This window comes from Panicum virgatum, chromosome 1K (assembly GCF_016808335.1).
Source record: "Panicum virgatum strain AP13 chromosome 1K, P.virgatum_v5, whole genome shotgun sequence".
Lineage (NCBI taxonomy): Eukaryota > Viridiplantae > Streptophyta > Magnoliopsida > Poales > Poaceae > Panicum > Panicum virgatum.
Genome location: NC_053136.1, coordinates 32,561,444 through 32,573,470, shown reverse-complemented (window position 1 = coordinate 32,573,470; position 12,027 = coordinate 32,561,444). Strand labels below are relative to the sequence as shown.

The window sequence follows — 12,027 nt, the reverse complement described above, 5'->3', positions numbered from 1 at the left end:
TAGTTTAGAGGATAAATTGAACCAAATTATAGTTTAGGGGGTTATCTAAACTTTGGCTATAATTGAGGGGAGTAAATTGAACTTTTTTCCAAATTAACCCAAAGATGGTATTAAGCTAGCCCACACCCCCTAAACTTCCAAGCTGGTATTAAGCCAGCCCACACCCCCTAAACTTCCAAGGTGGTATTAAGCCAGCACACTACAACCACTGCACCACATGGGCCAACTACTACAAAGGGATACATGGGCCAACTACACGCACTTTTCTATACAATTTTTTCTTGGTATTTAATATGACTTTAGTTAGATGAACTTTATTATAATATAAAAGAACACTGTTTGTAGAAGAAAATTTAAAGACTAAATAAAACTTATTTTAGGACGGAGGATAGCTTACAGCGTCGCCTGGTTTCCACTAGCACTGCATTTTCGCAACCCTTTGGTTACTGCCGCCAGCAGTGTTATGTTCCATGTTACTACTCTAATCTAGCAATATGCATGCAACAAGCTAAGAACCAACAATAGAACTCCTTGCAAGTTGAAAACTTGTAGCAATATCACACAGGAATTGCATGGACCTGGATAATGGTGGGTGTGCTAATGTATGCTGAATTTTAAGTTGTTGATAAGGGCTGAGCCGTGAATTGGCTGAATCAGAAGGAAGGAAAACTGGACCTGATTTGTTTGAATGACTGAATGAAAACCTAGGAACCTCGATCATAGGGCACGCCAAAACAATCTGGGTTGTTCAGTTTTCCAGGCTTACTATTCACCATGAACTAATTTACAACATCATAACTTCATCTTCTTCGTTGACACACTATCAAGGAACGCCCAGTCAGGATAAGGGCATTCATAGCTCCAATCAGGACCCGTGTATCGCACGCAATGCAACCATAGTCCTTCCTCGTCTCCATCATAACTGCCAAACGGACAAACCTTAAAGTGAATACACAATCTACAAGTCTACTACAAGGCAGATCTACTTGAAAACATTATCTCTAATCAAATCCTTTATAGGCCACTCTTAATATCAAATACTATGAACATGTTAAGCAAAAGTAAACACTCACCCTACTGGAGCGAGATTTGGACAGTTTGTGCACATCGGATCGATATCAAAACCCTCATCTGTTTCTGAATCTTTGTTGCCATGATCAGCCGCACTACTGTCTGAGTCAGATGGTGCCATTTCTGTACTAGCACTGGTTCCTTTTATTGATCGTGGACAGAAGTCCCCCGAAAGGTACAGCTCATCATTAGCTATTGGATAACCAGTGTATTTTAGATGCACCCTTATCTACATTTTTTAACATATCAGGAGATTAGGTAAGTGGCACAAATGCTTCAACCGTATATAGATACATGTAAAAGCCTAAAAAACACAGTTTTGTAGTTCCAAAGAATTAAGCAGCAAGGACGGGAGGAAGGGTGGTGGTGTACTTACTCCATACTTGAAAAGAAAGTCGTTTTGGACAAGGTTCGGGTCAAACATTGGGAATATAAATTATGAATAACTTTTAAGTTGTTGAGTTTCAAAATATAAAAAAACCATATGAATAGATTTGTCTTGAAAAATACTTTCATAAAAATATAAATATATCACTTTGCGATAAATATTTTTATAAAAATAAGAAGTCAAAGTTAAGCCTTGGAGACCGTGTCACTGTCCAAAACGACTTTCCTTTCAAGTATGGAGGGAGTATATTGGAAATGAAACTTGTCTAAATAAGGAGAAGAATCAACACAAGAGGCGATATTTGATGCTTTGAGTGCCTATAACAATTGGTAGCAAGCGGATGAAGGCTTGTGGTTCGATAGTAAGTAAATTATACATTTTGCATGTTTTACTGGAAGGTAAATATGTTCATAATGAATTGTAAATAGGCAATACCAAGTTCCAAACATAAAGCCTAAGTGAGAAAAAAAATTCATCTGTGTATGATTGTTGGAGGTGGGTGCATGAATAAAAAAAATATTTCACTATGCATATTGATTTCATCTGTACTGTATAGTATACAAAAGAGGCAAACTGCATCTGAATGATGGATGATGCAATGCTTGCCTTTTTAGTACACTATTTTACATAATGATTTGACCATGAAATTTGATAGGTGGGGTATCTACTAATTTCTTAGAAATATCTAGACCAAGTGGCAAGTAATGCTGTTCAAATGTAAGATGCATCTGACCATTTGCGTACTCAAAGCAGTGCAATGTACAAAATTCAGAGTAAATATACCTGATGAGTTCGACCAGTTACAGGTCTGCACAAGACAATACTGTGAGTGCCGTCAGTGCAAATCCTCTGAAACCTCGTGAGTGCCTGTTTTCCATTTGCTTCTTTACCAGCACCACCACTAATCTGCATTTCAGAAACTGTACTCAGATCACTGCTTGAGAGCAGTATTTCTTTTGCCAAGTACACATGTAGTTCTATTCAGGGCCAGTTTGGTAGAGCCCTGGCTGTGGCTTCTCTGGTAGAGAAGCTTTTTTTTAGCTCCGAATAGTATGGTTGAGAAAACGTTTGGTGAAACAGCTACTTCAGTTGTCAAATATCCATGATACCCTTAATTTTAAAAAAAAATTCTTTCTATTTTTTTCCTCTCATTTTCTTTCCCTCCGATCTTCTCTTTCCTCCTCATCCTTTTCATCCTTCCAGCAACTGCCTCTGTCTCCGCCTCTGCACCACTCTCTCCTCCCCTGCTTCGCGCTCCCGCCGCCGCCCTTCTCTCTTGCTCCCTGCAGCTGTGCGCTGGCCACCGCTGCCCCAACCTTGCGCTCCCCGCCTCCGGCCCCACCTCCCCGCTGCCAACTGATACCCCTCCCCGAGGTCAAACATGGAAAGCGACGAGAGGAGCCACGGGGAGCTAGTTTTTTTTTTTTTTTTTTGCTCCTGCTCCGCGGAATGGCTCCTCAGTGGGATTTGCAGAGCTTCTCCACAGGAGCCATTTTGGTGTTTGGTAGAGCTCTATCAAACAGGGCCCTAATCTTGCCATGTTTGCTTAAGTAAATAGTGGTATGTCTTTGATTAGGGTGGTAAAAGAAATACTATTTATTTATAAGGATAACGTAACATTTCTTTACTTATTTTATATTCATGATAAAGAACACACAGGGTTTCAACGAAGTAATAAAAAATAATGATATTTCTGGTACAAATTATTTGATAATTATAACCATTGTTGAAGTTAAACATCTACAAACCAATCTGTACTAGCCTAGAATTGCCCTAGCAGCAATATGCTTTCATTGAAAGAGGGAGGGAAGGAAAGAGATTCAGTCATTGCTCCAACATATTTTCACAGAAAAACATGCACGACAACAATCTTAATTGCTTACAGACCTCCACAGTACTCCTTCCTTCCCGTGCATTGAAATTTACATTGGCATCAACAGTTTGCTGAAACGAAACTTGTTCAGATAGATATTCATGCCAAATTAGCATTTATGTATGACAACAAATACATTTCAAATGCTTAGAACACTGGCAAGAACTTTCCAGCAATCTATTCAGGTCCTAAAAGAAGAATTTCTGCAAAATTCATGAAGGAAAATTCAACTGTACAAGGCATAGCATATTGCCTGATTTGCCGATTAGGCAGGCATGTCCTACCTAGTCAGGGTATGCGGCCGCCTTCCAATACAGCATGTCCAAATCCTAATCACCAATTGTTCTAGTTTTATGTCTATGGCCACAAAATACATGCTCTAAACATTAAGTGTCTTCTAAACGACAAACCTTAGTTAAAGAGTATATGATGTTACCCTCCATGTCAAGCTTATTAAAACGATAAAACGACGAAACGAATAGAGGGTAGATTTTAACGAAACGATGGACGTTTTAACGTTTAAACGGACGTTTTAAACGTTTAAACGTCGATTTCACAAGAGAAAACGTCGTGAAAACGTCGTTTTAATAACAGGGCTCCATGTTACTATAGTTGCTTGCACTCACAAAAAATACAAATGCACTTGTGCACGCCCACAACATAAGATTTAGCTGCTTGACTGTGCAGCTAAAGCCCCACCTTGATTCCTTTCTTTTTGGTTTGATGTAATAACAAAAAGATATAGCTCCTAAACTCAATTGGATCTTAAAATTTCAAAAGAAAGGGTATGCAATGTAAGGCAACTTGGTCTCCAAAAAATATAGGCTATGAGTAGAAAAAATAAAGATCTAATATGTTAAAGATTTACTATAGGATTTACTTCACGGAAGAATCAGCTATTTATCCGGGGATAGAAAGAAATGTGAACGCTACATAAACAGCATACCTCACCATCAGGAAATACACCAACAACCTTGGCCACATATTCTTTTTGCAAGAGACCAGCTTCAATCTGTAACAGTGTTAAAATAAGAAACATGTGTAAAAAGGATAAAATGTCAATAAGTGAATTACAAAACGAGTGCAGACAGATCAAATGGATACAATCACACGTTAAGAGTGCAGATGCACGTAATATACAGTATGATAAAAAGGAGAATACTATCATGGTCTCTAATATCACCTGTTGCCTGAAACATTCGGCTCTCTCAGCATTTTTGGCAAATATAAGGAGGCCTGAAACCAATCGATCTAACCGATGCACCGCTGTGAAAATAAAATGATAGTCAAGGAATTCTAATGCCTGATGAATAAAGGTATAAATCATACAGACAAATGAACGGATAATTAAAGCAAAGGATACGAAATAGGGGTGTCAACCCATGCTCAGCCTGCAGAATCCCAACTACAGTATTCTTACGGTACTGGCCACATGGATGAACCTACAAAATGGGAACCGCTTGCTTGAATTAAATCACATTATACGACTTAAACCAAAGATACACTAATTATCAATTAAGTATTTCCATTAGGTACTAAACCTAGCTCAGCTCAGTTGGCAGGAGGTGCATGCGTAGACACCACCAAGCTTGTCTTTTCTTTGGTTAAAATTTGAGAGCCTATTTTCTTCTGAAGACAACGATAACTTATTTGGTCTAGGTACTCTAGCATTTACATTGTTACTTCGTTCTAAAAATTGATTTCATCTTCAACAAACTAATGAACCAAATTGCCTTGATTCTTGAATAACCTTTTTCTTAAAGTGGAACCTGCATTTCATCCCAAGTTCATGAATAACCTAGCAAACTTAATTTAATGCCATCCCAAAAAACTGTTTATGATTAGTTGATAACCCAGGCACCATCTGATCATATAAAAAAATACCAGAAAAAAAACTAAGATTCTGCCATTACAATACCTGGAAATCCCATCAGATACAACTTTGAGAGTACCATGTTGATTATTTACTAGCATACGTAATTTGTGTTGCTACTGAACCTAATGTATTTTAGTTCAGGTGACATATTTAACAAAAATAGGCTTGATTACTAAGAATAAGAAAGGGAGGACATTCTTAAGACTTAACAAGTCAAAACTAGAACAGCATAGGATTGTGCTAGTAATAAGACTGGATCAATACATTTACCTACATCATTTAGTATAACATCTTTCATGTGCACTGTGAATATAAACTTACTGGGACAGAAGCTGGTTTGCAAATAGTTACGACATCAACTTCATTCTGAAGTATTGAAATATCACCAGCCAAGACAGGCGGCTCATGCCTGGAATAGAAATCACCTTGAGAAAGCTCCATTAAAATTGTGGGTGAGAAAATACATGTTAATCATTTCTGTCATGGGCAGCCAGCAGGCTGCCACCGAGATGGCAGGCGGAGCCAGCCCAAGGGCCCACGCGGAACAGTACCATGTGAACAGTACCCGTCAAATTAGATTAGATGGATTTGGTTTGTTAGGAAAGGAATAAGATAGATTGATTAGGTTAGGATATTACTTAGGGGTCAAGTAAGCCTTGCTTACAGGTCAAGTAACCCTCTCTATATAATGAGAGGAGATGTATCAATCTAATTAAGAAATGAACAATGAAGAAACAATTCTAGTCTCCCTCAATCTCTCAAGCTCTTGGCAAAGCATAAGGACTAGTTACCCCAAAATATTCATCTACATTACATCTGGTATCAGCTAGCCGGCGATCCTCTTCCACGCCGCCCGATCTATCCTCCCCGGCCGGTCATTGATCTGCGCCACCATCTACCACCACCACAACCTATGCCATAGTTCCAGATGGATTTTCCTCCATTAGATGGGAAATCTGATCCGCTCGCCTTCATCAACCAATGCGAGACCTACTTCAACCGGGAGCGCATCATGGAGGAAGAAAAAGTGTGGATGGCTTCCCGTAATTTGGCGGAGGACGCCCGGATGTGGTTCCTCCAAGTCCAGCGGGATGAGGGCACCCCGGCGTGGCGCCGCTTCACCAAGCTACTGCACCTACGCTTCGGATCACCCCCACGCTCCAACCTGCTCCATCATGTGTCCCCTGCTGCCAACGACACTTCACGCCTCTTTGCTGATGTGTTCACACAGCTGGATCGCCTCAGGGCGCGTTTCCAGGCGAAGGATAAGGAGGACCGTGAACGCCTCGTGGCAGTACGCCTTCAGGCAGCAGCACGGGGATTCCTGTCACGCCGGCGGATGCAATCTCTGGAGAAGTCCGGCCGTGAACGCTTTGCTGCGGTGCGGCTACAGGCGGCAGCGCGAGGATTCTTGGCGAGCCACGCCAAAAGGAAGCAGCGTGCAGCAATCCAACCTACCCTACTCGCTCCCACTCACCATCTCCACCTACCGCCGCCGCCGGCAACCCTCTTCGTCGCGCCGACCACCCTCTTCGTCGCGCCGACCACTCCAGCCGCCGCCGCGCCGACCACCCCTTCTGCTGTCTCCAATTCGTCGCCACGGACAACACCCACCATGACTGATTTGGCCAAGCTCATCAACTCCCTCACCGCACCCACCAGTGACTCGCAAGGACAGGTCGCTGCCTTGCCGCAAGAGCTTTCAGCTTTCAGCGTGGGCATTCTTCCCTGGTTCAAGGGGCTCAGGCCACAGCAACCACTAGGGCGACCAGCTGGCTGCTCGTCTCTTCCCATGGGATCCAGGACGCTGTCGGCTCCTTCCTCGACCAGTAACTATCCAGCTCGAGGGCGAGCTGGGTCTCCAAGGGCGGGGGAGATGTCATGGGCAGCCAGCAGGCTGCCACCGAGATGGCAGGCGGAGCCAGCCCAAGGGCCCACGCGGAACAGTACCACGTGAACAGTACCCGTCAAATTAGATTAGATGGATTTGGTTTGTTAGGAAAGGAATAAGATAGATTGATTAGGTTAGGATATTACTTAGGGGTCAAGTAAGCCTTGCTTACAGGTCAAGTAACCCTCTCTATATAATGAGAGGAGATGTATCAATCTAATTAAGAAATGAACAATGAAGAAACAATTCTAGTCTCCCTCAATCTCTCAAGCTCTTGGCAAAGCATAAGGCCTAGTTACCCCAAAATATCCATCACCATTACACATTTCCATCAAATCAGGAAACAGTGCAACTGGAAGCATGTGCTTGACAAGAGAACTACATAAAGGTAAGATGGGACATGACGTAAAACTAAACATAATCATTAACTAAGTTGTCATTAGACTTTCATAAAGTATAACAAACACTTTATGTCGATTATCATTTATCTAAATGATCCCAAGAGAAAATTAAGACATTACGCCATTACCAAAACATCTGTTAGCTATTTGTCGATTTACTTGGCATTTTTATGGTACAAGCATGTAAAGGATATAATGTGCACTAATTTGTATTTAGGCTGCTCCTGATTTTTTTGACCATTTTTCTATGCAGCAATCTATGTTGAATCTTTTTTAGGCCAAATTATCACACATTTTCCAGTGTGGGCAGTAATTTCAAAATCGACTAAAATGACCGACCTGTGCAGGAAGTGGCTTATCTTTTGTGATGATTTCACGATATAGTCTTTGTGAACCATTTGGCCATCCACCTGAAGCCTCCCACACTTCACTGCACGAACCTAGCAATTTCACCTTTCGCTTAGATGCAGCAATGCAATTGTTACTGGAGTAATAAGAATAGAACGGTCTCTCAAAATGTGAACAAAGGTTAAATCATGGATGGATATGCAGAATTTAAGAAATGGCATTCAGTAGCAAACCACTTATGAATGTACTCAAATCACTTATGATGTAAGGATAAATAAGTGTAATGAAACTATGTGATATGATATGTAAACTCCAAAGGTTATAATGGCATGAATCATACATAGTATTCACGAGACCGCCCTTTGAACTCATCAGTGAAGAGGTCAACAATGGTCTTTCCAGCCCATCTGTTTTTCACCTGCAAAACCAAATGAATGGATCAGAAATTTGACAAAATGCTTAGATCCACAGAGAAAGTAATGCATCTCTGCTTTTATCTATCATTGGAGCACAGCAAACTAAACCAGCATTTCTTAAGAACAGAAACAAGCACAGACACCGAGTGAAGTAAAACTTTTGTCACAACTCACAATTGATAGAATATTAGATCTTGATGAAAACCGAACACTGAACTTTAGGAATTGCATGTGTGTGATGGTATGAACCATTATATAGTCCCATTATTTTGGTTGGAGAGCATATCCACAACTACAGCACCTGATGTCCTCACATTGGCATAGCTAAGTACAGGAAGTGGCGGTTCGGAATTACATGGGAGATAAACTCGAAGTAGTAAGGCCTCACGTAGCGCCGACCTGCAGAGGGGATTGAGAAATCGTCAGCAAGGGAGGGAGGGGTTAGGGTTTTAGTGCCGGGGACTCCCGCACGGCGCGGCGCCATGGAAGAAGAGGAGAGGAGGCTGCGGTTACTTGCCGTTGCGGATGACGTAGTCTTGCGGCTCGGGCGGGTTGGCCGGCGTCTGCCACACGATCCCAGCTCCTCCCGGTGGCGCCGCCATCTCAGGCTAATCGGCGATAACACACACCCCGGATGCGGCGGCGGCTCGCCTTCGGCTCCGTGGAAGGAACCACACCAATACAGCGAAGGGGTAGTGGCCTAGTGGGTCTGACTGACATCAGTCTCTGCAAGTGGGCCACGAGGTAGAGCCTCTCAGGATTTCTTCTTTTTTCCCCTCGCAAATCCGTTCCGTTTGATGCATCATGCATCCTACAAATTTTGGCAAGATTGATTCTTCGAGGAAAAACACTAAAGGAATTTGTGGAATGGAGACACAAGATCCAAAACTCCAATCTTGAATTTTTGGGTCGGAGTAGGGATGAAAATGGATCAGATCAAACAAACCGCTCTCGATCCTAATCCATAGTTTTCTTTGGGTCGGATTTGGAATTCAAGTGATATTATAAGGATGCAGATACAAATATAAATATTTTTTCAAATGGCAGGCACCACATGGAATTAGTGTGGGAACAGAGTTAGATAATCTGATAATCAAATGCCGATATTTAAATGGTGGTCAACAATTCGAATCGGCGCCGAAACAGATTTAGATAATCCAAATTGTAGAGATTTTTGTGATCAACGATTGATATGGTAGTTGTCTACTCTAATCAATATTCAGATTGCAAACAGCCTACAGCTAAAAGTTAGCTGTACATTTTTTTTGAAACAAAAAAGTTAGCTGTACATTACAGACTTATTACAGGGTTTCAGGCAATTTGTATGTACAGTTTAGCTTTGTATGTGCAAGGGAGGGCAGCAAACAAATGCAAGTAGGGGCAGAACTTGTTTTCGGGACTGATCGTCACATCGTTGTTCCATGTTCAGAATAAGCCAGTCAAGTGCATGATGTTTGAAAACAATGAACCCGACACCATCGCTCAAGCTCAACATTTCAAGTTTCAACACGGGACGACACCATTAGCCTAGCAGAGCTAGGAGTAGAAATCAGAGTTAACTGGGGGCGGCATAGATACAAGAACGCTTAGAAGCCATGCCGTGCGGCAAGATTAGAGCAAAATTAGCCAGCACGGTGAACCGATGCACTACTACTCTATTCCTAGCGAGTTCCTAAAACTTATGGCAAACTTGCCCTTCCTTTCCAAGCGCGGCCATCGATGTCGACTGGGCACAGGGGCTTCAGACTTCAGGTACGCCGAATCTCCGGAGCAACTTGAACAGGCCGCGAAGAGGATTGTCTGGATGGTGAGCGTTTTCAGGAGCAATCAGGCACATGGATGAGCGGTGGACGTAGAAGCTGCAGAAGCCAACAAATTCAGCATCAGGCAGGACAACACAGTGGCGCAATGGAGGACTCAAGTAACAAATCAGACAGCAAGCCCAGATGAACGTCCAATTCCGCTCATTACCTGACATACAGCAAAACTTCCTGCATCAGCCTCAGCTCCATCATCGGAAACACAATCTTCCCCTGGACCTTGATCGTGGAAGAATTTACCAGCGGGGCAAGGCACTTTGCCCACACGGGAGACAGCTTCCCAATCTACAATTAACAACCACCAACAATCGAAAAATTGAGGCACTAACTCTGCACAGATACACCGATCTCCTCTAGATATGCAGCGATGTGCCGATGTGCATCATAAGAGAAGTGGTTGCGAGTAAATTTGCAAGAACTAACCTCTCCAGATCGGTTGGTCGAGAAGCGCACGATCTCCATCAGAGCAGCCTCCTGCCTGTACGACATCCTGATCCCGCCACGGAGCCTGTCGTGCGACGGGAACGCGAAGTGGACGACCTCGCCGCCGTCGAGCAGCTTCCTCCCGCGGCACGTCGACAGCCCGGTGGCATACGACTTCTTGAAGAAGCACCACTCGCGGCGGTCCGGTGGGTACTCGTCCAGCTCCGCCGGTGGCGACGCCACCACCATCCTCCACTCGTTCTTCGGGATGGCCCCCGGCGGCGGCATCGCGCGGATGGGCTTCGGGTTGAGGTACGGCGCCGGGTGGGACGTCGTCAGGTCGATGAAGACCACGCCGTCGTCTTCGTGGGGCCTCTTCTTGGACCTCGCCGAGGGTTCCACCACCTCCACCTCGGCTTCGCTGCAGTCACTCTCATCCTCCTTCACACGGCGCGGTGAAAAAACCTGACCTTTGATGGGCGAACCGCGCGGCTCCTCTTCCTTGACATCGGCCTCATCCTCCTGCTTGACCTCGGCCTCGCCGGGAGCTTCAACCTCCATCTTCACCTTGACCTCGGCCTCGCCGGGAGCTTCAACCTCCATCTTCACCTTGACCTCGGCCTCGCCGGGAGCTTCAACCTTCATCTTCCCCTCACCTCTTCGGGAGCTTCAATCTTCACCTTCACCTCGTCGGCATCGATTGGCTCCGTCTTGACCTCAACCCTGACCCCGGCCACGGCTTCAACCTTCACCGGAGGCGGCGGCCGCGCGGGGAGAGCGCCGCCGGCACCGCCGCGCTCCGCAGTGACGCCCCTCGGAGCAGGCACCGGAGCGGCAACACCAGCAGGACCTTTCTCCGGCTCGACGTCGCCGCCATCGCGGTCGGCGGCATTGTCCGGGAGCCATTTGATGGGCCGCTCGGTGTCGCCGCTGCAGCGGGTGAGCGCGTCGACCGCCGCGGCCAAAGGGAGGTCCGCGCCGAGGACGGCGCCGAAGGCGGCCATGTCGTCATCGAAGAGGGCGGGCTGGTCGGAGGACCGCTCCGGCGGGCCGCGGTGGTCGGGATCCTCGCACGCCATAGCGACCTGTCGGCGGTGAGGATACGAAAGTAGATTCCGGCGAAGAGCCGAAGAGGATTGGAGCGCGGTTGGGAGGCGATGGTGGAGGGAAATGAGGAGTTGGGAGTTGGGGATTTGGAGGGAAGGGGGAGTTTTATGGGCTTTGGCGGGGTTTTTGGCCGGGGGATAAGAGACGAAGACGAGGGAAAGGAAATGTTCTCAGTTTTGGCGGGACGGGTTGGAGGGAAAGGCCGACGGTGAAGGTGCAGTGAAAATTTTGTTTTCGGGTTGGAAGTGAACTGTTTTCTTTTCTTTTTTTTGAACGAAAGTGAAATGTTTTCTACAACTACTTTGTGTTTACTAGAAAACTTGGTGAACCTGAACGTGCGTTTGAAGTAAATTTGAAGATCATTCGACTAAAAGAATTAGGCCTTGTTTAGTTCGCAAAAAATTTTGAATTTT

General features: G+C 44.6%; 2 protein-coding genes across 4 annotated transcripts; both read right to left on the bottom strand.

Annotated features, from left to right (window-relative positions):
• Positions 1 to 509: 509 nt before the first annotated feature.
• Positions 510 to 8,979, bottom strand: LOC120702906 (RNA pseudouridine synthase 7-like). 3 transcript variants are annotated; one of them, XM_039986896.1, is made up of 12 exons: positions 8,782 to 8,979; positions 8,620 to 8,663; positions 8,189 to 8,266; positions 7,840 to 7,940; positions 5,530 to 5,617; positions 4,696 to 4,774; positions 4,516 to 4,598; positions 4,279 to 4,344; positions 3,347 to 3,403; positions 2,243 to 2,365; positions 1,074 to 1,212; positions 510 to 922 (listed from the first exon to the last, which is right to left on the bottom strand). In XM_039986896.1, the coding sequence occupies exons 1-11, from the start codon at positions 8,864 to 8,866 to the stop codon at positions 1,075 to 1,077; spliced, it is 942 nt and encodes a 313-aa protein (XP_039842830.1). In that variant the 5' UTR covers positions 8,867 to 8,979; the 3' UTR covers positions 510 to 922; position 1,074. The 3 variants fall into 3 exon arrangements, with proteins under 3 accessions (XP_039842830.1, XP_039842816.1, XP_039842821.1); XM_039986882.1 differs by having other exon boundaries at positions 1,074 to 1,300; positions 8,782 to 8,975; XM_039986887.1 differs by lacking the exon at positions 3,347 to 3,403 and having other exon boundaries at positions 1,074 to 1,300.
• A 729-nt stretch (positions 8,980 to 9,708) lies between these two features.
• Positions 9,709 to 11,677, bottom strand: LOC120702897 (DNA repair protein RAD5B-like). The gene is made up of 3 exons (XM_039986869.1): positions 10,508 to 11,677; positions 10,236 to 10,369; positions 9,709 to 10,123 (listed from the first exon to the last, which is right to left on the bottom strand). The coding sequence occupies exons 1-3, from the start codon at positions 11,150 to 11,152 to the stop codon at positions 10,006 to 10,008; spliced, it is 897 nt and encodes a 298-aa protein (XP_039842803.1). The 5' UTR covers positions 11,153 to 11,677; the 3' UTR covers positions 9,709 to 10,005.
• Positions 11,678 to 12,027: the final 350 nt, after the last annotated feature.

What these genes read in the sequence shown, in the direction of transcription:
- LOC120702906 (XM_039986882.1), bottom strand. Translation starts at nt 8,866, where the DNA reads ATGGCGGCGCCACCGGGAGGAGCTGGGATCGTGTGGCAGACGCCGGCC. An exon ending in ATAAGCCACTTCCTGCACAG is followed by an intron (nt 5,618 to 7,839) that starts GTCGGTCATTTT and finishes TTTCTATTCCAG; the next exon opens with GCATGAGCCGCCTGTCTTGG. An exon ending in AAGGAAGGAGTACTGTGGAG is followed by an intron (nt 2,366 to 3,346) that starts GTCTGTAAGCAA and finishes TCTGAAATGCAG; the next exon opens with ATTAGTGGTGGTGCTGGTAA.
- LOC120702897 (XM_039986869.1), bottom strand. Translation starts at nt 11,152, where the DNA reads ATGAAGGTTGAAGCTCCCGGCGAGGCCGAGGTCAAGGTGAAGATGGAG. An exon ending in CGACCAACCGATCTGGAGAG is followed by an intron (nt 10,370 to 10,507) that starts GTTAGTTCTTGC and finishes TGTTAATTGTAG; the next exon opens with ATTGGGAAGCTGTCTCCCGT. An exon ending in GAAGTTTTGCTGTATGTCAG is followed by an intron (nt 10,124 to 10,235) that starts GTAATGAGCGGA and finishes TGGCTTCTGCAG; the next exon opens with CTTCTACGTCCACCGCTCAT.